The sequence below is a fragment of the Somniosus microcephalus genome, chromosome 2 (assembly GCF_052327205.1).
Source record: "Somniosus microcephalus isolate GS21.2 chromosome 2, FLI_Smic_1.0, whole genome shotgun sequence".
NCBI classification, from domain to species: domain Eukaryota; kingdom Metazoa; phylum Chordata; class Chondrichthyes; order Squaliformes; family Somniosidae; genus Somniosus; species Somniosus microcephalus.
In genome coordinates, this window is record NC_140988.1 from 100,169,076 (window position 1) to 100,195,112 (window position 26,037).

The 26,037-nt window shown below is 47.4% G+C and overlaps 1 protein-coding gene across 5 annotated transcripts in view; it reads left to right on the forward strand.

Moving 5' to 3' along the window:
• The window catches only part of dclk2a (doublecortin-like kinase 2a), a 622,375-nt gene that overhangs the window by 490,377 nt on the left and 105,961 nt on the right, over positions 1-26,037 (forward strand). For all 5 annotated transcript variants that reach the window (XM_086011612.1, XM_086011622.1, XM_086011598.1 and 2 more), the window contains 3 exons: positions 1,174-1,282; positions 10,580-10,637; positions 18,412-18,531. In XM_086011612.1, coding sequence (XP_085867738.1) covers positions 1,174-1,282; positions 10,580-10,637; positions 18,412-18,531 — 287 coding nt within the window. The remainder of the gene's footprint in view (positions 1-1,173; positions 1,283-10,579; positions 10,638-18,411; positions 18,532-26,037) is intronic.

Consider the following 26,037-nt stretch of genomic DNA (forward strand, 5'->3'; position numbering starts at 1 on the left):
CACTGATGTTTCAGTAGTGGGTTTTCTGGTAGCTTCTAAAATAAAAACCTGAAAGCAAGGCCAGAATTTTAATGTGGAGGCAGGTAGGGAGCAAGGTGGGGGTGGGGTGGGGTGGGGGGCCGGCGGGGGGTGGGCGGCGTGGGGGTGGCTGGAATGCGGATGGGAAACCCGGGAGAATTGGTTTCCCTCAGGCCCTACCGAATTTATCGGCAAGGCATGATTTACATTTTTTTATCTGTTTCCCACCTGCAGCCAGTCAGATTGAGAGGCTGGTACACAGAAGGTAGGTACAGAGAAACTATTTTCTCTGATGGGGAAATCAAGAATGAGGGACATAATTTTAAAATTAGAGTAGGGAAATCAGGAAGCTCTTTTTCGATAGATTTTTGTTAGGTAAGGATATCAAGGGATATGGAGCTAAGGTGGGTAAATGGAGTTGAGGAACAGATCAGCCATGATCTAACTGAATGGCGGAGCAGGCTCGAGGAGCTGAATGGCCTACTCCTGTTCCTATGTTCCTATCTCAATTGGTCAAAGAAACTGGATCAATATCTGTTGAGAAGTGAGATTGAGGATTATAGAGATATTTAAAAACTGCTTATTTTTCTCAGGGGAGTTAGGGGAAAGAAATGAGTGTTTTCTACAGCAGGGGATTAACAAGTGATTTTGGTGAGAAGTACATGACAGAATAATAACTCACGGGCTCTGGATGGACTGAGCTTGATGGGCCCAATGACTATTTACACTCAGGATTTTCTTATCATTCCATTCTTAGTATCATGTGAGTCAAATTCAGGACAGAGAAATCAAACTGAACATCATTATTTCTGCAGGCTTGTGTTACGGGGATACTTAAAAAAAGGGAATAATATGACCAAATAAGGTGGAAAATATGTATAAAGAAAAATGTTATTGTAAAGAGACATCAGTTTTAAAAAGTTCAAATTTTAATGCTAGCGTTGAGAAATCATAATTCATTTTTGAAGGTTAAAATATCAGCTTGCCAAGTGAAAATTTATTATTTCTGTAGAGAAGAGATAGGCTCACAGCCAATGTGCTTAGTCAGTGGATCACTAATAATGTAAAGTTATTCCTCAGTTAAGTGGTGTGGAGGATACTCCTGGAACAGTTAGGCCTGAGAATGGTGATGGATTCTCTTCATTCTTTCCACAGGTGTGAATGGAAATAGATCCTTTTCAGCTTCAACTATTCTTGATAAATATAAAGTTGGGAAAGTGATTGGAGATGGGAATTTTGCAGTTGTTAAAGAATGTGTGGAGCGGTAAGTCTGCATATCATCACCAGTGAAAACCTTTTCAGTCCTGCAAGAAACAGCTCTGATGTGATTCAGTCCACAGGCAAATTTGCACTTAACACTAATAACTGAAGTTTTCTTCGTATCTATAGTTATAATGAAAACTCTTGTCTATAGCATGTCATACACTAAATGTGTTAGGTTGGCACGCTGTCAGCCGTGGCTCAGTGGTAGCATCCATGCCTCTGAGTTAGAAGGTTGTGGGTTCAAGCTCCACTTCAGAGACTTGAGCAGAATCTAGGCTGACTCTCCAGTGCAGTACTGAGGGAGTGCCACACTGTTGGAGGTGCCAACTTTCAGATGAAACAGTAAACTAAGGTCCTGTCTGCCCTCTCAAGTGGAGGTAAAAGATCACATGGTACTATTTCAAAGAAGAGCAGGGATTCTCCCCGGTGTCCTGGCATCCCCCAACTAACATCACTAAAACAGATTATCTGGTCATTATGTGGGGTTTTGCTCTGCACAATATGGCTGCCGTGTTTCCTACAGTACTTCAGTTGACTGTAAAGCACTTTGGGACGTAGTGCGATTGTAAAAGGTGCTATATAATAAACTGCCGGATATTTTTGGTTGGCTCCAATAAGGAATGTAACCACACTGATTCACTTCAATAAAGATCAGGATAAATCTCGCAGAATGGCAACCAATTCAAATATTGCAATTTGAACCCAGCAGTTCGCTTATCTTATTTTTTCAAAATGGTCCTAGCTGGTATTTTGTTGTCATACACAGCTGAGCATTTAGCCATATAGGTAACATCTATAGCATAAAACACATAAAAATTAAATAACTTGTGCTAAAATCATTAACCCTATCCTTAAAGTTAGTTATTTCATATTGGAAGTCCCTACGTGGAGACTTCCAGCTTCTATGGACAAATTGTGTGCAGGAGAGTGGTGTAGGAGAGTTACGGTTTTTCACCCTGCTCCAATGGAACCACAGTGCCCTATGTGCACAATGCCAATCCATGACATGACAATCAGGTGGTAAAATATCCTTCGACCTGGCAGATATTTCCAACTCCTATTGATTCATTCTGTGTGAGAGAGATGAACCATGGGAGTTCCTAGTTTTCACTCAGCTCCTGTCGAACTGCAGTATTCACAGTGCCCTAGAACAGACCATGTCATGTGTCAAGCAGGCCAAAAAAATTACAAATTAAGGTGGGGGGTGGGAATCAAAACTAGGGTAAATTTTACAAATTAGTATTCCCGATGCAGAGTTCATAGAAAATCATGCAGGCCGTGCCTGCCTCCTTGTTCCCCATATCTGTTTCAGTGATACAAAACCATAGGGGTTTACAAAAACATAGCCAGGAGCACAAATTCATAAAATTTACCCTGTATCATTCTATCATCATATAAATAACTGAGAAGTTTTGGGTGGAATTAACAGAAGTTTTCTAAAATGTTATGTAAATGGTATTGCAAATATATCTGTGAGGCTGCTTTCTTTCACTAGCAATACAGTGCTTACTATTTAATATACTTTGTGTCAATTATTGCTTCAGTAAATTTGCCACAGTGATGAGCAAACTGCTGTTATGTTTAGGTTGTCGGGGTCTGTGATAAACAACAGAAATGGTGCTGTAGGTTGACAAGGTTCCACACAAAAGATTACTGATCAAGATAAGAAATCACGGGATTGGGGGTAATATACTGGCATGGGTGGAAGATTGGCTATCTAACAGAAAACAAAGAGTTGGGATAAATGGTTTGTTCTCGGGCTGGCAATCAGTAACTAGTGGTGTTCCACAGGGGTCAGTGCTGGGAACCCAACTCTTTACAATCTATATTTACGATTTGGAGGAAGGGACCGAGTGCAACATATCCAAGTTTGCCAACGATACAAAGATGGGAGGGAAAGCAGTGAGTGAGGAGGACATAAAAAAAACCTGCAAAAGGACATAGACAGGCTAAGTGAGTGGGCAGAGATTTGGCAGATGCAATATAATGTTGGAAAGTGTGAGGTTATGCACTTTGGCAGAAAAAATCAAAGAGCAAGTTATTATCTAAATGGAGAGAAACTGCAAAGTGCTACAGTACAAAGGGATCTGGGGGTCCTGGTGCATGAAACACAAAAAGTTAGTATGCAGGTACAGCAGGTGATCAGGAAGGCCAATGGAATCTTGGCTTTTATTGCAAGGGGGATGGAGTATAAAAACAGGGAAGTCTTGCTGCAGTTATACAGGGTATTGGTGAGGCCACACCTGGAATACTGCATGCAGTTTTGGTTTCCATATTTAAGAAAAGATATACTTGCTCTCGAGGCGGTTCAGAGAAGGTTCACTCGGTTGATTCCAGAGATGAGGGGGTTGACGTATGAGGAAAGGTTGAGTAGGTTGGGACTCTACTCATTGGAGTTCAGAAGAATGAGAGGCGATCTTATCAAAACATATAAGATTGTGAGGGGGCTTGATCGGGTGGATGCGGTGAGGATGTTTCCACTGATGGGTGAGACTAGAACTAGGGGGCATAATCTTAGAATAAGGGGCTGCCGTTTCAAAACTGAGATGAGGAGAAACTTCTTCACTCAGAGGGTAGTAAATCTATGGAATTTGCTACCCCAGAGAGCTGTGGAAGCTGCAACATTAAATAAATGTAAAATGGAGACAGACATTTTCCTAGCAGATAAGGGAATTAGGGGTTACGGGGAGAGGGCAGGGAAGTGGACGTGAGTCTAGATTCAGATCAGCCATGATCCTATTGAATGGCGGAGCAGGCCCGAGGGGCCGTATGGCCTACTCCTGCTCCTATTTCTTATGTTCTTATGTTCTTATGTTGTGGCCTACCCATGAGTAATGCCATGGGAGACCTATTGGTTTTTATTAGAGATACTTCTTTCCTCCATATTTTATGTATGTGAAAGTTTTATGCAGAGGCAGTTGCCACGCTATATAAAGTACATGAACATTAGATTAAAATCAGGCTTGACCAGGTACAGGCTGTAGGACAGTACAGCACACATTAGTGAATGCAAGGCATTAATGGGATGCAGGACATGGGACGGGAAGCATTAGCAGCCACAGGAAGCTGAGAGTTATTACATGAAAACTCCAAGCTTCAAGCAATCCCTATTTAACACACTGGACATTCCTGAAATTTCTATTTCCTAGCACTGGTACACTTTCATCATTTCACCTAAACAGGAAAAAGACATTTAAAAATGAATACTATCCATAGTGATGGTCGCCAGGGTAACAAATACTGACTTGCATGATGTAGTGATGCTGATGGCTTCTATTCTTGTAGGTCATGGCATTGAGGGAGCATGTATAATAGAACCTTACAGCACAGAAGGAGGCTATTCAGCCCATTATGGCTGTGCCGGCTCTGAAATAGCTAATCAGTTAGTCCCACTCGCTCACTCTTTCCACGTGGCCCTGCAAGGGCTCATGTGGGTACAAATTATATCCCCATGACTTTCAGGAAGACTGCCACTGTGTACCATTTCACGGCCTCTCTTGCTGCTTGTCCACAGGGAAGGAAATGAACTGTTTGGCTCAAGTAAATGATGCACTTGTGACATGCTTCACACATTGATCCACAGCTGATTGGCCGATGCTCGCAGTGCTCCCAGTGGCAGCTTGAAATGACCTCAGTGTAACTGTGACTGTCACTGATAGCACTGTACCTGTGGTGGACTTTGGATGCAGGTTTGCTTGCAGCAAGTGGCATAATTATGTCACAGCTTTCCTGGTTAATCAAATCCTCCATAAACTCTGCTTCTTGGACAAGGAAATACAAAAAAAAGCAGCACCACAAAGCCTCTTCAATGACCCCAGGGGAAACATTTTAAAAAAGTGAGCAAATCTTCAGCAATGGCATGGCAATGTGGCAATCGAATTTACTGTAAGCAGATTTCAGTCTGGAGCTCAGTGCTTCACAACTCTGAACATCCAGTTAATGTGGGCTGAGAAATGACAGAGTGTTAAATGACTGGCAAGGACGATAAGTATAGTGAATTGCATAATTAGACACTAATTTGCTAAATGTTTCCCAAAGTCAGCAGGTGTCCGATTGGAAAATCAGATGGGACGAAAGTAGATGGAGATCTAACTTACAGTTTTGAAATCAGGTTCTCCCAATTTCCACTCAGAAATCAAGTGAAGCCGTTCAGAAAATCTAGGCCTAGAAATTGGGTTCTGGTCTTGCCAGGGCTGTAGCGCCAGAAAGTTTGCGCCAGCGGTAATGCGGCAGCGCGCGACGAAAATTCGGGTGCGCCGGGCCCAGACGGCGGCGGGCGCTAAAACCCTCCTTTAGCGCCTCAAAACGGGCGTGAACTTGGGTTTCCCGGCGCTAATCCCCCGCTGCGGCACCCGATGCGGTGCGGCAGGCGGGGGAACTGCAGGCCTCCTCCTCCTGTTAAGGAGGAGCTGCCTGCAGCCGACAACTGTCCGGCGGATTGACCCGACATCTGAGCCCGGCACCTCGGGGAAGTGCCGGGCTCGCATCAGACACTGATCAGGGCCGCGGGGGGGGAATGCAGGAGTCCGGGAAGGGAGGTGCGGGCAGGCGGCCGCCGGGAACGCGGCCGGCCGCCGCTCCACCTTTATGCGCCGGCGCACACTGGGGGAAGACTCTGTTGCCAGAGTCTTAGTTGCGCCTGCCACGGGCGAGGCGGGCGCAACTGAATTTCGGCTTGGGGCCGGGTTACCACGGCAACCGGGACGCTGCGCACACCGATGACGTCATCGGTGCCGGCGCAGCGCTACCGGTGCAACGCCGATTTAGGGCCCCAGGGAATTTCTCAACTGGCCGTAACTCCGGCGCTAGGCCCTCTAGCGCCTCAAATGCGGCGCTAAGCCTACCGAATTTCTAGGCCCTACTCTCTTCCTTATTGACAGGGGCGGGTTTTCCTAGCCGGAGGGAAGAAGGGTGGATTTTGGTCAGGCCCTGCATGCTGTGGAGCTTTGACTCCACAGTGTGCAACTTTTTTTAAACAGGATCCCGCCCAGATGTCAGCCTGGTTGACAGGCTTGGCTTCCAGTCGAGCGGCGAGCACTCTGGAGCAGGCTGCAGCAAGAGGGTGGGGGGGGTGGTGTCTGATCCTCGACTCCGGGAGGGTCCAATTCTGGGGGGTCCGATACCCGACCCTGGGAGGGTCTGATCCTGGGGGGTCCGATCCCCAACTCCGGGAGGGTCCAATCCCAGGGGTGTCTGATCCCAGGGGGCGAGGGAGGATCCTTCTTTTGGATGGGGGATGCAATGCCAGAGAAGCAGGTAAGCTTGGGGGGCCCAGGGGGGTGCACTCCTGCTCCTCCTGACACACAAGCAGTGCTGTAAAGGCACTAACTTTTTCCTTAACCCGTCCTCGCTTCCCTTGAGCTTCCAGCTTAAACCTGTAAAGCAGGTTAAACATGAGCGCCCTGCCTCATTATAATATTTAAATGGCCAACCTACCTCCTGGGAGTGGGTTGGCTGCCCGTCCCCTGTCCCGCCTCTGTTAAAACTGGAAGTGGGCGGGTTAGAGGCAGATTGGGGTCGGGTTTGAGAATTTTAACATTTTACCTGACCCCAACCCACCCGTTTTTGGGGGTTAAAATTACCCCCAATGAGTCCGAAAATCCACAAGTCTTTCCAGTGCATTCCCACATGTCCACCAGGGATGTAGAGGAAGGCCCGGGATGCAGATTGTGCCTCTGCAATACATTTCTTGGATTTTTGGGGGGGCAGAACCTACATCCATCCCGAACATGCCCCCCTATATGAGAGGAGGGGTCTGTGGCTGGGGTTGGAATTCCCAGTGAAGGACTTACCACAGCCCGGGTATGAGTTGCGTCGGGCAGCCTGTATGCCAAGAGAAACGAGGCAGCCTGGCCTCCCGGCTTGCATATGTGGAGCTCACCTGGGGGTCTTGGCGTGGTTCTTGGCCGGGATTCCTGAAGACAGGTCTGTCATTGGGCCTGATTGACCTCCTTTACAAGGCCCTTTCAACTGATATTTCAGCTTGGGGATGCAGCAAACCCAATGAGGGGCTGCCCACCCCTGCTTCTTCTGCGCCCACCCCCCACCCGCTCTGGTGGATGCCCATTGTGTCCTGCCCATTTAGGAAGCTCCTTCTCACCCCAGATACTCCAGCAAAGTCTGCAGTGGAGGTTCCCAATGGGCATATCCCAGCACTCACACCAGGATTGATGACCCTCAAATTTTCAGGCCTAGTAACTTCTGCCCCAGTGATACCATCATCATTTACTCTACATTTTAAAAAATCAGCAAATAAAAGGATGTTAAAGTCCCTCGTAATGTAACCGGAATATCACACCATTTTCCTCATCCAAAAGAATGACAATGCTGCACACACTCATGGTGGAGTTCCCAAACACAACATCACTGTGAAAAGCTTACCTGTTGTCTGAAAAAAATGCCTATGTATGCAGGGGTCACTGGCTGCTTGGTGTTATATTTAGCAAACTAACTAGCACAGCCATTTAATAAACAAAATTGCAGCTGAAATATTTGCTGTTTCCATGAAAGAGATTTGGTTCTGCAGACATCCTAAAAGTTGTTCCTTTCTTTGTTGCCCTAGGACTTCAACCTTGTTTACCCATCAAGTAAAAATTATTTGCAGAGGACTAGATGTCCTCTGACGTGTTTTCTTTGACCTTCACTTACGAACGCAGGAAAGTTATGGACAGGAGAAAGCAGCTGTTCCATCGAGCCTGCCCCACACAGTTGTGATGCCTTAAACATCATGATTCACAACACCCCCACCCTCTAGCAGTCCTGCAATCTCCTGGGACAGGCAACAAATAAGATGAAAACCCCAAGGCCAATTTAGGGAGGAAAAAAATCTGGAAAATTCCTCTCCGACTCCCTTCGGCAATCAGAACTAGTCCAGGAGACCACATTGACATTACTTGGTATTCCACCTATCTTTTGTATGTTGTGATCTCCACCCGAGTCTGGCCTTTTGAAGGTATGCAGCAAATCCACACTGCACAAGCAGGCAACATATTCCATAGGGTCTACGATCCTCCTTGTGTGTGGGTTGGATCAACTATGCTCGCCCATCTTAGATCCACTGCAATTGTCTCTAACTGCCATACTGCCTCCTTCAGCCTGGCTTAAGGATTTTTCCACAGCTGCGCCATAACTTGCTGACAGACATGAACTTTTTAGAATGGGCGAGACCATGTGTGCTTTTCTTCCCCCTGTTTGCTACTGTGAAGTGCTACACATAAAGCACTATCTTCAGAGCTATTGACACTCATCCAAAGAAGGACTGCAAGTTTGGATGTCCGACAAGACTATTTGATTTGAACCTACATCCAGTGCTGAAGCTCCCAAACTGCTTCCTCTAATCCTGTTTTCAAGTTACTATTTGTATACAAGTTACATTTATATAGCGCCTTTCATGACCTCAGGACATCCCAAAGTGCTTTACAGCCAATGAAGTACTTTTTGAAGTGTAGTCACTGTTATAATGTAGGAAATGTGGCAGCCAATTGTGCACATCTGAGAGAGCAGATGGGACCTCAGTTTAACGCCTCATCCGAAAGACAGCACTTCTGACAGTGCAGCGCTCCCTCAGCACTGCACTGGAGTATCAGCCTAGATTTATTGTGCTCAAGTCTCTGGAGTGGGACTATGAACCAACAACCTTCTGACTCAGAGGCAAGGGTGCTACCTACTGAGCCACTGCTGACACAGCATATACAGGAAGGGTGAATCTGCAATGTTGTACTCCCAGTGGGGAGTCAGACTTGAATTTGGAAGCTGCACTCATGGGGAGGACAGGACAGAGATTCTATATCTTGCGAATGTGGCTTCACTGCTAGAACTGCAGGATCCAAGAATTACTCCTTGTATGTCATACTTTAAGGAGAACTCTCTACGTATTACCTGTAGGTTGATGGTTAGGATGTTGTCTTCATGTTCATACAGTGACACAGCTGCCCGGAGCTGATAAATATTTGAGTGCAGCAACCACAATTTTGTCAATTAGTGCAACTTGGGGCTTCTCGTAGAATCAGAGCTTCTCATCCCATGAGCCTCTAGTGCTGAGCTCACACATAGGGCTGGATTTTGTCAATGGGGACGTGATGGAGGCAGGACTCCCACTTTTTGGGTTGTAGTCCCGCCTCCATCAACTTGTGGCCAACCCACGCTATTTTCCCTTGATTGACCTCGTTAAGCCCGCCCAGCAGGCTCAGCAGGCCAATTAAGGGACACCTGGTTACTGGTGATGTCAGTGATTGACATTTCCTCTGTCAAGAGTTTTTGACAGATGAAAAATCAGCGTTTGACAGCTCTGTGAAGCTGTCAAACACTGACAATCTGTCTTCTAACTTGAGTCCTTCTACCCAGACTCAGTTAGAGAGCTCTCCAGACCAGAAAGCAGAATGCTGCAGGTTTTGACATTTCAGCGGCCATTCTGCTTTCTGTGCCGGTGAACTGAGGGACTCCCGAGAACTGAAGGGAGGAAGCCTGCAGGAGAAAGTAAAGGTAAGTAAAACTTATTAAAACACTTTACACTTAACTCACACACTTACCTCTGCACACATGCACCCATCACTCACCTGCACAATGGGCATCTTGACCCCTCCAACCCCTTCTGACCGACGCTCTGCCTCGCTAGCTTGCTGTGGTTCGGAGCCGTCAGGAAGCCCACACTTCAGGCCTAAAAATAAGGATTATGCAAAAAACTGCCTGTTAACAGGCAGTTAATTGGCACTAATCCCCTTCCTGCCTTGGGGAGGCGGCTCCCAGCACAGGTCGGATACCCGCCTCCTGGGACAGTGGCACGGAGGCGGGTTGGGGGCGGGATGGGTTCGTGCCCCCCGATTCTGCAATTTTCCTACCACTCCCGCCTCCAAACCCGCCTCCACGGGGCTTGGAAAATCCAGCCCATAAAGTCTGTTAAAACGACAAGAGTGTAAAAGCCACATGCCTGCCCTCACAGCTAAAGAGAACAGTATGTCTTTGGGTAAATAGAGTCACGGAGCTTTGGATTGTGTAGTTTCCACAAATGTGTTTTTATGAAAATCCTCCTGTAAAATTCTATCATTTCCCATAGAGTAGCGACCATGGATCAGTAACTGTTGGTTTGCAATGGACCAGATCAGAACTCAAAAAGTCAACATGACGAAATTTGACTGTGTTGGTTCCTCTGCTGAAAATAATAATGTGAATATATAGCTTGGTGGGAGGGTGGGGTGGGGTACCACTGTGAAAGAGAAAAAGTATTTCAAAATACTTCTTAGAGAGTGAAAATGATATTGGCACCACAAAGAAGCTACTTATTTATCTGTATTTTACTTAGATCCAATGGCAAGGAGTATGCACTGAAAATAATTGACAAGGCCAAGTGCAGTGGTAAGGTAAGAAGATTTCTTGCTGACTATTGTTTTTCTATGATATTTGACTCAGCTCTGGAATGTGTGACTGATATTCCTCATGCAGTAACACAGGCGGCGATAAGCATGGAGTCAGCACTATCATTAAGGGAATCAAGGGATATGGGGATAGTGCAGGAAAGTGGAGATGAGGTAGAAGATCAGCCATGATCTTATTGAATGGTGGAGCAAGCTCGAGGGGCTGAATGGCCTACTCCTGCTCCTATTTCTTATGCTCTTATCCAAAACTTAAATGCTTCAGCCTATCCCCACCTCAAAAAAAAAATAGGCTGGAGCATGAGGGACAAAGGTCTTATCTCCAACCATGAAATTAGTTAGTGATGAAATGTAAGTACCGACTTTATGAAATCATGCTTCTGGCAGATGCCTTGCCCACTGGGAGAGCATGTCATGAATTCAGATATACGCTCCCACAATTTTATGCACGTATCTAAATTGTACCAATATGCAGTCTCAGTGGCAATGTTCCCTTTAATTTTTATTTTAGGTACACGGTCCCTTTAAATTTGCGCAGCAGCCGCACATGCGCCATACCTTTTCCAGCGTTACAGCTGGTGAGCAGCCTGCATGGGACCTCCCGATCGCTGCGCGGCTGTGCATCTTAGGGGAAACGTTGCTCAGTGGGCGATATATCTCAAGCAGAGCATACTGTTTACAAAAGCAAAATACTGCAGATACTGTGGATGCTGAAAATTTGAACTAAAAACAGAAAATGCTGGAAATACTTAGCAGGTCATCTGTGGAGAGAGAAACAGAGTTAACGTTTCAGGTCGATGATCTTTCATCAGAACTGGAAAAAGTTAGAGATGTAACAGGTTTTAAGTAAGTACAGAGGCAGGGGGAGGGGAGGGAACAACAAAAGGGAAGGTCATTCAAAACTCGGCTACCCGTGTCCTAACTCGCACCAAGTCCCTTTCACCCATCACCCATGTGCTCGCTGACCTGCATTGGCTCCTGGTTAAGCAACTCCTCAATTTTAAAATTCTCACCCTTGTTTTCAAATCCCTCCATGGCGTCGCCCCTCCCTATCTCTGCAACCTCCTCTAACCCCACAAACCTCCGAGATCTCTGCGCTCCTCCAGTTCTGACCTCTTGAGCATCTCCAGTTTTAATTGCTCCACCAGTGACGGCCGTGCCTTCAGCTGCCCAGGCCCTAAGCTTCGGAATTCCCTCCCTAACCTCTCCGCCTCTCTACCTCTCTTTTCTCTTTTAAGACACTCCTGAAAATCTACCTCTTTGATCAAGCTTTTGGTCATCGGCCCTAACATCTCCTTATGTGGCTCAGTGTCAAATTTTGTTTGATAACGCTCCTGTGAAGAGTCATGGGATAACAACAGAAAATGCTGGAAAAACTCAGCAAGTCAGGCAACATCCGTGGAGAGAAATTTGAGTTGACGTTTCGGGTTTGACCCTTCTTCAAAACTGGAGAGAAAAGGAACTAGGGATGTTTTACTAAGTTAAAGACGCTATATAAATACAAGTTGTTGTTGATAGGGTGGAACGCAGGAGTGATTAAATTACAAAAAGGGATGATAGTGCAAGGCAAAAGGGGGTGCTAATGGGGCAAGTAAAGAAACAAAAGATGGGTCTAGAGGAGCTGTAAATAATTACCAACAGCTGCTGTCCGAAATAATGGGAGCAGTAGTAAAGTGTATAATCGAAAGATGTGGTACTGTTCCTCGAGCTTCCGTTGAGTTTCATTAGAACAGTGTAAGAGGCCGAAGACAGAGGTCAGAGTGGGAGTTGGGTGGAAAATTAAAATAACAAATGACTGGAAGCTCAGGGTCACGCTTGCAGACTGAACGGAGGTGTTCTGCAAAGTGATCACCCAATCTGCGTTTGGTCTCCCCAGTGTAGAGGAGACTGCATCGCGAATACAGTAAACTAAATTGCAAGAAGTACAAGTAAATCGCTGTTTCACCTGGAAGGAGTGTTTGGAACCCTGGACGGTGGGAAGGGGAGGGGGTTTTGAGAGTAATTGAAGAGTGGACCAGGGTGTCGCAGAGGTAACGGTCCCTTTTGAATTCTGAAAGGGGAGGGAAAGATGTGTTTGATGATCCCATCATGCTAGAGGTAGAAGAAATGGCGGAGGATGATCCGTTGAATGTGGAAGCTGGTGGGGTGGATGGTGAGAACAAGGGGAACCATATTGTGGTTCTGGGAGGGAGGGGAATGGGTGAGAGCAGAAGTGCGGGAAATGGGACGGACATGGTGAGGGTCCTGTGGTAAACCACTGTATTGTATATTGCCACCTCTGGGTGGCGCTGTGTATGGAGGCATGCCTCAGCTGACTCCACCCACCACTGTGTGGGTTTCGTTCAGACTTGTTCAGTCACTCACGAAGAAGCATGGTCTCTTCTTAGCTAATAAAAGCCTTATTCATCTCTTCTTTCGACTCATCATCTCTTCTTCGACTCATCACCTTTTATGAAGTAATTGATAAGCGTATCAATTTTATTAGCTAAAAGTTAAATGGCGACACCTGAGGAGCAACAACAGCAACGGATACAGCAGACATTGCTGAGAGCCCTCAGACCACCACGCCTGGACCTCGACCCTCAAGATGTGGGTGCATCAGCCAAGTTTGAACACTGGCTGAGCTGCTTTGAATCCTTCCTCGCAATCTCACAGGTTACAGAGGAGGATCACAAACTGAAAATTTTGACCGCCCAGGTGAGCCATCAAGTATATATGCTAATCCGGGACTCTAATACGTACGTGGCGGCCCTCGAGCTACTAAAAGGGCAATATACGCGCCCAGTGAACACAATTTACGCCCGACACCTCTTGGGATCCCGCAGGCAGCAACCGGGAGAATCGGTAGGGGCATTTGCACGGGCGCTACTGGCACTCTGCAGAGACTGCGATTGTAAAGCGGTAACGGCTGTGGAGCACGCGCAGGGACTCGCCTGTGATGCCTTCGTCAGGGGCCTCCAGTCAGACCACACCCGGCAGAGACTGCTAGAAAGCAAGGAACCCGACCTGAAGACGGCCATTGCCCTTGCGCTCTCGTTAGAGGAGGCCCACCGAAACCTCGAGGCATACCCCCGTAACGGCGCCGAGACATGGCAATCGAAACCGTGGGACACGGGACCGCCGCCCCCGGCACCAACCGCTGCAGCGACCCAACCGAGACAGCAGCCTCCGGTAAGAACTGCTTCGATGCCCAGTAACCAGGCCCAAAAATGCTATTTCTGTGGCCAGTTAAAACATCCCAGAGCGCACTGCCCAGCTAAGACAGCTACCTGCTCGGGCTGCGGGAAGAAAGGCCATTACGCTAACGCCTGCAAGGGGAAGCCAGCCAGCAGCGCAGCGTGCGGGCCGTGGGAGCAGCCATCTTATCCGCCATTTTGTGTACCCCCGGCCGCATGGCATCCGCCGCCATCGTATCCAACGCCCTCAACCGCCATTTCATCACCGGAACCGACCACCGTCTCGGCGGATGACTATAGTGACTCACTAAGCCACATACTGGCCTCCGTGACGCTGGATCAAGCCCTCCCTCACCATCTATCCAGCTCCATGATGGATATCGCGGTAAACGGCCGCGCCACCAGTTGCCTGATCGACAGCGGGAGCACAGAGAGTTTCGTCCACACCGACACGGTACGTAGCCACTCCCTCACGATTCTGCCAACGCACCATCGCATTTCTATGGCGTCCAAGTCCCAGTCAATGGACATCAGCGGCTACTGTGTGGTGACCCTGTCAGTAGGGGGCACTGAATATCAAAAATTTAAACTGCTAGTCCTGCCCCGTCTTTGCGCTGCCGTCCTGCTAGGGTTGGATTTTCAGTGCCACCTTAAGAGTGTCACACTAGCATACGGTGGACCCCTCCCCCCACTCACAGTCTGCAACCAACAACTTTTAAATCGCCCGCTGCAAACCACCTGCAGCCTTTCCACATTAAAAGTCCCCCCCCCTCCCCTGTTCGCTAACCTCACCCGCGACTGTAAACCCATCGCTACCAAAAGCAGGCGGTACAGTGCCGGGGACAGAGCTTTTATCAGCTCTGAGGTGGAGCGGCTCTTGAAGGAGGGCATTATCGAAGGTAGCACTAGCCCCTGGCGAGCCCAGGTTGTAGTCGTTAAAACCACTGCAAAACGCCGCATGGTAATCGACTACAGCCAAACCATAAACCGGTACACCCAGCTGGACGCGTACCCCCTCCCTCGCATATCTGATATGGTCAATCAGATTGCGCAATACAAAGTATTCTCCACCATCGACCTTAAGTCAGCGTACCACCAGCTGCCCATCCGCCATGAGGACCGCCAGTATACTGCCTTCGAGGCAAACGGCCGCCTCTACCACTTCCTTAGGGTCCCCTTCGGCGTCACCAACGGGGTTTCGGTCTTCCAAAGGGAGATGGACCGAATGGTTGACCAGAACGCGCTGCGGGCAACCTTCCCCTATTTGGATAACGTCACCATCTGCGGCCACGACCAGCAGGACCACGACGTTAATCTAGCAAATTTCCTCCGTACGGCCCAACGGCTGAACCTAACGTACAATAAGGAAAAATGTATGTTTCACACCAAGCGCCTGGCCATCCTCGGCTGCGTGGTGGAGAACGGAGTCATCGGGCCCGACCCCGACAGAATGCGCCCCCTAATGGAGCTACCCCTTCCCCACTGCCAAAAAGCACTGAAGAGATGCCTGGGGTTTTTCTCCTACTACGCCCAGTGGGTGCCCCTCTATGCAGACAAAGCCAGGCCCCTCATCAAAGCCACCTCCTTCCCCCTGACACCAGAGGCGTGTGCAGCCTTCACTCTTATCAAGAACGATATCGCGAAGGCCGCAATGCACGCGGTGGATGAGTCCATCCCCTTCCAAGTGGAGAGCGATGCCTCCGACTTCGCCCTAGCCGCGACCCTTAACCAGGCGGGCAGACCCGTGGCCTTTTTCTCAAGGACCCTCCAGGGCCCCGAGACGAGACACTCCTCCGTCGAAAAGGAGGCCCAGGCTATTGTAGAAGCGGTGCGTCACTGGAGGCATTACCTGGCCGGGAAACGATTTACCCTGCTCACTGACCAGCGTTCAGTAGCTTTTATGTTTAATAATAAGCAGAGGGGTAAAATCAAGAACGACAAGATCTTGAGGTGGAGAATCGAACTCTCCACCTACAATTATGATATCTTGTATCGGCCAGGGAAACTCAATGAGCCCCCAGATGCCCTATCACGTGGTACATGCGCCAACGCGCAGAGTGATAGGCTGCAGTCCCTCCACAATGACCTCTGCCACCCGGGGGTCACCAGGTTTTTCCATTTTATCAAATCCCGTAACCTGCCCTACTCCATCGAGGAGGTCAGGACCATGACCAAGAGCTGCCAAATCTGCGCCGAGTGCAAACCGCACTTCTATAGGCCGGACAGAGCAAGCCTGATCAAGGCCACCCGCCCCTTCGAACGCCTGAGCGTCGATTTTAAAGGGCCCCTCCCCTCCGCTGACCGCAATGTGTACTTCCTCAACATAGTTGATGAGTACTCCCGTTTCCCCTTTGCCATCCCTTGCCCAGACATGACCAGTACCACGGTCATCAAGTGTCTGAATGACATCTTCGCTCTGTTCGGGTTCCCCAGCTATATACATAGCGACAGGGGCTCATCGTTCATGAGCGACGAACTTCGGCAGTACCTGCTAACAAGAGGTATCGCCACGAGCAGGACCACCAGTTACAACCCCCGGGGGAACGGCCAGGTGGAAAGGGAGAACGCGACGGTTTGGAAGGCAGTCCTCTTAGCACTAAAATCTAAGGGCCTTCCGACCTCCCGCTGGCAGGAGGTCCTCCCTGCAGCGCTTCACTCCATTCGGTCACTGCTTTGTACTGCCACTAATGCGACCCCTCATGAGAAAATGTTCGTTTTCCCCCGGAAGTCTACATCGGGAACCTCGCTACCGGCATGGTTGACTTCTCCTGGGCCCGTCCTACTGCGGAGGCACGTGAGGACGCATAAAACGGACCCCCTGGTCGAGCGGGTGCACCTCCTACACGCCAACCCCCAGTATGCCTGGGTGACATACCCAGACGGGCGGGAGGACACGGTCTCCATACGAGATCTCGCACCCTCGGGTACCCCTGAATTACCACCGTTATCCCCCTTACCACCGTTATCCCCCTTACCACTGTTATCCCCCACCACCCCTCCCAACCCAACCCCTGCAGACGGCATGCCAAAGCCCCAGGAATCTTCGCCAACCACCCAGACACCAGACCCGACGTCGGATGCTGCAACACCACCGCCGCCACCACGACGATCAGGACGTCAGACAAGGCCTCCTGATAGACTTAACTTGTAGTACCCTTCACCCCGCCGGACTTCACATTAAACAAGGGGTGAATGTGGTAAACCACTGTATTGTATATTGCCACCTCTGGGTGGCGCTGTGTATGGAGGCATGCCTCAGCTGACTCCACCCACCACTGTGTGGGTTTCGTTCAGACTTGTTCAGTCACTCACGAAGAAGCATGGTCTCTTCTTAGCTAATAAAAGCCTTATTCATCTCTTCTTTCGACTCATCATCTCTTCTTCGACTCATCACCTTTTATGAAGTAATTGATAAGCGTATCAGGTCCTATCAGCCACGGTTGAGGAAAAAGGAAGATATAATGGAAGCACTGGTATGGAAGGTGGCATCGTCAGAACAGGTGCGATGGAGAGGGAGAAATTGGGAGAATGGAATAGAGTCCTTACAGGAAGCGGGGTGGGAGGAAGTGTAATCAACGTAGCTGTGGGATTCAGTGGGCTTATAGTGGATATTGGTCGACAGCCTATCCCCAGAAATGGAGATAGAGAAGTCGAGGAAGGGAGGGGAAGAGTCGGAGATGGACCATGTGAGGGTGGGGTGGAAATTGGAAGCAAAGTTGATGAAATTTTCCAGTGTGGGGCGAGAGCAGGAAACTGCACCGATACAGTTATCAATGTACCGGAAAAAGAGGTGAGGGAGGGGACCTGAGTAGGACTGGAACAAACCCTGTGGTGCTGGTAATATCTGAACTGCACTAGGTCAGCATGGTGTGAAATCATGTATGAATCCTTATCAGGGGACATGTTGGGCTTGGATGGAGGTTTTCAGTAAGAGGCTGAACAGAGACAGTGACAGATAATGGAGGGATTGGGGCATTTCTGAGCAGAGTGCAGTGTCATTTTGGGCTCAGATGGAGGCTGGCCTATCCTTCATTTTTATTTGAAATATAGCTTGGTGACAATGTGACTAGTTATTTTCAGGAGTCAGCAGTGAGAATGAGCAAACAGTTCTGATTTGTGACTTTATCGCACTGGTCCTTTCAGGGCATTGGCTCTTTAGTTTATTGTTTGTTTCCAATTTTTTCCCATGTCTGAAAGTACAGGCTCGTGCTAGCGTTTGATTTCATGGTTGCCAGGCTCCCTTCGGTACATCACCCAAGTGACCATTCTTCACGTGTGAGCCCAGACAGTGAGAGTGAGCAGGCCTAGTGTGCAACATAGAAGGAAAGGAGTTACAGAAAAGTAGAACAACTTCCACCAAACCACTCGGAAAACAAGGATCACTCAACTATTCTGAACAGATTAGATAGATTATTTTCATTGCTGGTTGCGGATGAATGTAATATTAGGGAAAGGGAGCTTCACCTTGAAGTGAATCAGATGTGGAGCCTTGCTGCTTTCACCAAAATGAAGAATGGTTGCTATTGTTTTGAATTAAAACCACTTTGTTGCTGTAGGTGAGATTTCTATTGTGCTTTGATTTTTAGGAGCACTTGATTGAGAACGAGGTGGCAGTGCTGCGGAGGGTTAAACATCCCAATATCATCATGTTAATTGAAGAGGTAGACACACCAACAGAACTCTATCTGGTAATGGAGTTAGTCAAGGTAAGAGGACCAAAAGAGATTGGAAATGGTTCTGTTGAGGGAAAAATATAATTCTGTTCACTCATTAAAAGCTCTCCTGTCCTGACCCGCAGGCTGTGGAACTGGTGCAATGCAAGCCACGCCCCTTCCCTAAAATAGGAACAGTCAACCCTGCCACATCTGCGAGGGTCGGTCCTGCCGAGATATGCAGAGTTAGATTTCCAACCCAGCGCTAAAAAGAAAGCCTGGATGAGAAATTGGTTTTGGCCTGTTTTTGCACGCAAGATTGGTGACGCATTCGGTACATGCGCCAGAAGCCGAGGCTCATCCCAACTGGGGCCTTGGGCCTCCTCACCATAATTCCGGTGAGCTCCAGATGCCAATCGCTCCAGAGCAATTTGGGCTGGTTGTGACGCCGGGAGTGACCCTTAGGGATGTCCTGGGGGCAGGGGATGGGAGGGGGTGAGCGCGGGCTGTCAGTGGCCTACTGTTTTGCTGTGGAACAAGGAACTATTGCTCCTCCTGGCTCCATTTTAAGCTAAGTTAAAAACTAAAAAACTTACCAGTTTGTTGGTGGTCTCTAGTGGTTCCTTTAAGGACCCCTGGTTAGGCTGCAGAAGAACCTGAAAAAGTCAGGGGGGCTTACCCTGCTAAAGATCCCCTCAGTGTTGCCGAATTTCAGAGTGATCGTGGAACAGGTACTAGACCCCTCATTAGTGTATGCAAGGCAGCTGCCAGGGATGTCTAAATATCGCCTGACCCAAAAGGACATCAGACATACTTTCAACATCATTTGGGCACGGTACATAGCCTCACTAAATTGGTGTTTTTTGCCCCCATTTTACAGACAATGGGATCCAATTTCGCACCTACCGCCCCCGGCCCCCTTTTATCTCCCAACTCCTTCAACTAACCAAGCACAGAAGATTACTTTAAAACAAAGGAATCATGATTGCTGCCTGGGAAGTGGACATTGACCTGCATGATTTGGTTGCTGACCAACTGGACAAAGATGGGCTGGAACCCCTTATTGTTTCTAATCATTGCCATATTATGTATAGGGGGCCCGGATGTATGTATGAGTGCTAGCAATTAAAACCTGGACTTTGGGGAATCCTGTGATGTTAAAGAATTGTTATGTCAGTTTTCCATGAAGAAAATGCTGACGGTGTTTTCCCTGGTGAATGCACCTGCTTGATGAGCTTGTGCGTTGCAGATTGATTGATGATGCGCATACCCATGAGGTCATTTGGAAGGTCACGGAGGCATAGAAGTTCAGTGCTGTGGCCACTCCCCATTGTCAGCATTGTCTGCAGATCTGATTCCAGCAGGCAGCACACCTCAGTCACAGCCTCCCCGGTGAATCAGAGCCAGCAACGGCATTCCCAAGTGCAAGGGTAAGGCTGGGTACCGGCAATAAGAACATAAGAACATAAGAAATAGGAGCAGGAGTAGGCCAATCGGTCCCTCGAGCCTGCTCCGCCATTCAATAAGATCATGGCTGATCTGATCCTAACCGCCAATCCACTATCACAGAACCATCTCCTGAATCTAACAGAATTAGACACACGAAAGAGGAGCAGGATCAGGCTACACGGCCCCTGGGCCCGCTCCGCTACCCACAGGGCCATGACCGATCCGAACCTAGACTCATGTCCAAATTCCTGCCCGCTCCCCGTAACCCTTAATTCCCTTTACTTCTAGGAAACTATCTATTTCTGTTTTAAATTTATGTAATGATGTAGCTTCTACAGCTTCTTGGGGCAGCATATTCCATGGACCTACCACCCTTTGAGTGAAGTAGTTCCTCCTCATCTCAGTTTTGTAAGAGCAGCCCCTTATTCTAAGACTATGCCCCCTAGTTCTAGTTTCACCCATCATCGGGAACATCCTCCCCGCATCCACCCGATCCAACCCCTTCACAATCTTATATGTTTCAATAAGATCGCCTCTCATTCTTCTGAACTCCAGTGAGTAGAGTCCCAATCTACTCAACCTCTCCTCATATGTCCACCCCCTCATCCCCGGGATTAACCGAGTGAACTTTCTTTGTACTGACTCGAGAGCAAGTATGTCCTTTCTTAAGTATGGACACCCAAACTACGCAGTATTCCAGGTGCAGTCTCACCAATACCTTGTACAACTGAAGCAATACCTCCCTATTTTTATATTCTATCCCCCTAGCAATGAAAGCCAACATTCCATTGGCCTTCTTAATTACTTGCTGCACCTGCATACTAAACTTTTGAGTTTCGTGCACCAGGACGCCCAGATCCCTTTGTACTTCAGTACTTTCCAGTTTCTTGCCATTAAGATAATAACTTGCTCTACGATTTTTCCAGCCAAAGTGCATAACCTCACACTTTCCAGTATTGTATTCCATCTGCCAAATCTCTGCCCACTTACTTAGGCTGTCTATGTCCCCTTGCAGGTTTTTTATGTCCTCCTCACTCACTACTTTCCCTCCCATCTTAGTATCATCTGCAAACTTTGATATGTTACACTCGGTCCCCTCCTCCAAATCGTTAATATAGATTGTAAAGAGTTGGGGACCCAGCACTGACCCCTGCGGAACACCACTAGTTACTGATTGCCAGTCTGAGAATGAACCATTTATCCCAACTCTCTGCCTTCTGTTAGATAGCCAATCCTCTATCCATGCCAGAATATTACCCCCAATCCCATGATTTTTTATCTTAAGCAATATTCTTTTGTGTGGCACCTTGTCAAATGCCTTTTGGAAGTCTAAATACACTACGTCCACTGGTTCCCCTTTATCCACCCTATATGTTACTTCCTCAAAGAACTCCAGCAAATTTGTCAAACATGACTTCCCCTTCATAAAACCATGCTGACTTTGTCCTATTAAATTATGATTATCCAAATGTCCTGTTACTGTCTCCTTAATAATGGACTCCAAAATTTTACCTACCACAGATGTTAGGCTAACCGGTCTATAGTTTCCAGCCTTCTGTCTACTGCCCTTTTTAAATAAGGGTGTTACATTAGCAGTTTTCCAGTCTGCCGGGACCATTGCCGAGTCCAGGCAGTTTTGGAAAATTATTACCAATGCATCCACAATCCCTACCGCCACTTCCCTCAAGACCCTAAGATGTAAGCCATCAGGTCCAGGTGATTTATCCGCCTTGAGTCCCATTATTTTACCGAGTACCACTTCCTTAGTGATTTTGATCGTGTTTAGCTCCTCCCCCCCTTTAGCCCCCTGTTTGTCCAGTGTTGGGATATTCTTAGTGTCTTCTACTGTAAAGACTGATATAAAATATTCATTCAGTGTTTTTGCCATCTCCATATTTCCCACCATTAATTTCCCAGTCTCATCCTCTAAGGGACCAACATTTACTTTAGCCACCCTTTTTCTTTTTATATAACTATAAAAACTCTTACTATCTGTTTTTATATTTTTTGCTAATTTACTTTCATAATCTATCTTCCCTTTCTTAAACAATCTTTTTGTTATTTTTTGCTGTCTTTTAAAGTTTTCCCAATCCTCTATCCTCCCACTAGATTTGGCTACCTTATATGCCCTTGTTTTTAGTCGAATACTATCCTTAATTTCTTTACTTAGCCACAGATGGCTGTCTTTTCTTTTACACCCTTTTCTTCTCAGTGGAATATATATTTTTTGGAAGTTGTATAATAACTCCTTAAATGTACACCACTGATCATGTATTGTCTTACCCTTTAATCTGTTTTCCCAATCCACTCTACTCAATTCCGCTCTCATACCTTCATAGTCTCCTTTATTCAAGCTTAGCACGCTTGTTTGAGATCCAACCTTCTCACCCTCTAATTGAATATGGAATTCAACCATGTTATGGTCACTCATTCCAAGGGGATCCTTTACTAGGACATTTTTAATTAATCCTGTCTCGTTACACAGGACCAGATCTAAGGTTGCTTGCCCCCTGGTCGGTTCAGTTACATACTGCTCAGGAAGCCCATCCCTAATACACTCAATGAACTCATCCTCAAGGCAGCCCTGCCCAATTTGATTTGTCCAATTAATATGATAGTTAAAATCCCCCATAATTATAGATGTTCCCTTATTACAAGCCTCAACTATTTCCTGATTGATACTCCGTCCAACAGAGTTGCCACTGTTCGGAGGCCCATAGACTACGCCCACTAGTGTTTTTTTCCCCTTATTATTCCTTACCTCCACCCAAACTGTTTCATTATCCTGATCTTTTGACCCAATATCATTTCTCTGTATTACAGTGATTCCTTCCTTTATTAACATAGCCACCCCACCTCCCCTTCCTTCCTGCCTGTCCTTCCTGATCGTTAAATAACCTGGTATGTTTAATTCCCAGGCATTGTCACCCTGCAGCCATGTTTCTGTAATGGCCACAAGATCATACCCATATGTAGTTATTTGTGCCATTAACTCGTCTTTGTTACGAATGCTACGTGCATTCAGATAGAGAACTTTCAAATATGTTTTGTGACACTTAGTTCCTGCTTTTGCCCTTTTTATTACTTTACCTTTTACTCCATACCTTCTGCCCCTTCCTGACACGCTCTGGTTTTTAATTTCCCCACTGCTACCTAAGTCTATGACCTTCTCTGTTGTCATTTTTATTATTTGCTCTCTAGGAACCTCCCCCCCACTAGTTAGTTTAAAGCCCTCTCTACAGCCCTAGTTATATGATCCGCCAGGACTCTAGTCCCAGCACTGGCCAAGTGAAGCCCGTCCCAATGGAACAGCTCCCTCCTGCCCCAGTACTGGTGCCAGTGTCCCAGGAAGCAAAACCCATTTCTCCCACACCAGTCTTTGAGCCACGCATTTAACTCTCTAATTTTATTTGTCCTAGCCAAATTCGCTCGTGGCTCAGGTAATAATCCAGAGATTATTACCCTTGTGGTTCTGCTTTTTAATTTGGCCCCTAGCTGCTCAAACTCCCTCAGCAGAACCTCCTTCCTTGTCCTATCTATGTCGTTGGTACCAATATGGACCACAACAACTGGATCCTCCCCCTCCCACTCCAAGTTTCTCTCCAGTCCAGAGGAGATGTCCTTAACCCTGGCACCGGGCAGGCAACACAATCCATCGCTGGTGCAAGCGAACCTACCTCACATCACATCCATCCATTTTTCCACCTACAAAATCTCAAATAGACAGGAACACTCAATCTAACACCCATTTTCTGCATTTAGGATGCAGCAATAAAAAATCCAGCAATAAAAAATCCAGCAATACAGCTTTAAGTACTCAACGCCTGAAAGCCTGAAAACATGTCTGCTTTTTTTTTGTCCATTTTTATCCAGGCAAGTTGAGTGTACAGCACAATCCTGGTGAGAGCATTGGGAAGTCTTGCTTTTAGATAACTGCTCTTCATAAGAACATAAGAAATAGGAGCAGGAGTAGGCCTTTCGGCCCTTCGAGCTTGCTCCGCCATTCAATGAGATCATGGCTAATCTTCTACCTCAATTCCATTCACCGGCCTTATCGCCATATCCCTTGATGCCCTTACTAGTCAGAAATCTATCAAGCCCTGTAATAATTTTGTATGCTTCAATGAGATCCCCTCTCATTCTTCTGAATTCAAGAGAATACAGGCCTAGTTTACTCAATCTCTTCTTATACGACAGTCCCTCCATCCCAGGAATCAATCTCGTGAACCTTCGTTGCACTCCCTCTATGGCAAGTATATCCTTCCTTAGGTAAGGAGACCAAAATTGTGCACAGTACGCCAGGTGTGGTCTCACCAAGGCCCTATATAATTGGAGTAAGACTTCTTTACTCCTGTACTCAAATCCTCTTGTAATGAAGGCCAGCATACCATTTACCTTCCTAATGGCTTGCTGCACCAGCACATTCACTTTCAGCGACTCATGTACAAGGACACCCAGGTCCCTTTGAGCATCTGCATTCCCCAATCTTTCACCATTTAGGAAATACTCTGCCTTTCTGTTTTTTCTACCAAAGTGGATAACTTCACATGTTCTCGCCCACTCACTGAGCCTGTCGAGATCCCCTTGAAGCCTCTTCACATCCTCTTCGCAACTGACACTGCCACCTAGCTTTGTATCATCAGCAAATTTGGAATACACCTCCAAGTTCCCCTCCAACTCACACACCATCCTGACTTAGAAGTATATTGCCGATCCTTCATCGTCGCTGAGTCAAAATCCTGGAACTCCCTACTTAACAGCACTGTGGGTGTACCATCACCACACGGACTGCAGCGGTTCAAGAAGGCGGCTCACCACCACCTTCTCAAGGGCAACTAGGGATGGGCAATAAATGCAGGTATTGCCAGCGATGCCCTGATCCCTGTAGGGGGTTTTGGTTTGGGGTTTGTGTCTGGCCAGTCAGGCGTATCTGAGCTGTTCCAGCCCCGTGCGGTTCGAATCGCTTCCCCTCTGGTTCTGACCACCGGACTTATTACGAGCAGCGATATAAACAAAACAAGACCAGAGGTTTGGTGCAAAGAAAACCAATGTTTATTAAAATAGAGAAATAATCACTATACAGAGAAAATTACTATGGATGCAACACGATTACACTTAGCGGGGGAGGAGAAACGGACACATCGAGGGAAAATGACTAAAATGACAATTTTAGCAATCCCCTTAACTCCCACCCTTTACACCTATCTAAGTTGTCTTGCGATGGGCCAGAAAGTTTATGCTCACCAGTCTAGGATGTTCGAATGCCTGCTCCGTGCCCCATTGCCTGCCGATGTCTTTAGGGTTTTCACCGCCCAGAGCAGAGATACCCTAGTGATTTAAAATGTAACTGCGGGTATCCTGCTTCCCTTGGACGGGCTCTTTGTCGCCGATCTTCTTGATGGTAAGGCAGGGCACCGGAGTCCAGGCGAGAGAGAGAGATGGCTTCCCGAGGGACTACTTATACCCCTTTCTGGGAGCCCTTATCACTCGCCAGATCAGCTTGTTTCTTTGTCTGACCTGGACGTGTTGAAGTCTATACAAAGGAAACCGTTCTGGGCCCATCGACCTGGATGGCCGGTTAATCGGTTTTTAAACGTCCCATAAGTGTTTTCCTTTGTGTAACTGGTCTTGTGATGGGGCCATTCCAGTTTTAATGCCCCGTTGATCGTTTCCAAACAGTGTTGAAGTCAGCTAACGAAGGTCTGAATGCAGCTATTACCCGTTGATTATTTGTGCAAACAGCCTTGATGGGTTTTAATCAGAGGCCCGAATGCCACTGTTTGCTTCTCATACATAAATGCAGAAGGCCTGTCTGCCTTCTAATTTCTGGAACATTCCTTTTTTTTGTCAGTCCAAACCTGAACTTTGCAGGCCTTGGCCATGAGGTTGACCGTAGCCATCTTGTTGGGCCCTGGAGCCCTGGATTTTAAACTCAGTCCAGCCAGGGTTTCTCCAATAAGCCAGAAGTAAATCTTCAGGGGAGACATGAAATTTGCGAATCCTTTCATCCCATAAACAAATTTTTTTTTAAATGTTACATTTAGTCCCGTCATCCAAATCATTGATATAGATTGTGAATAGCTGGGGCCCAAGCACCGATCCTTGTGGTAC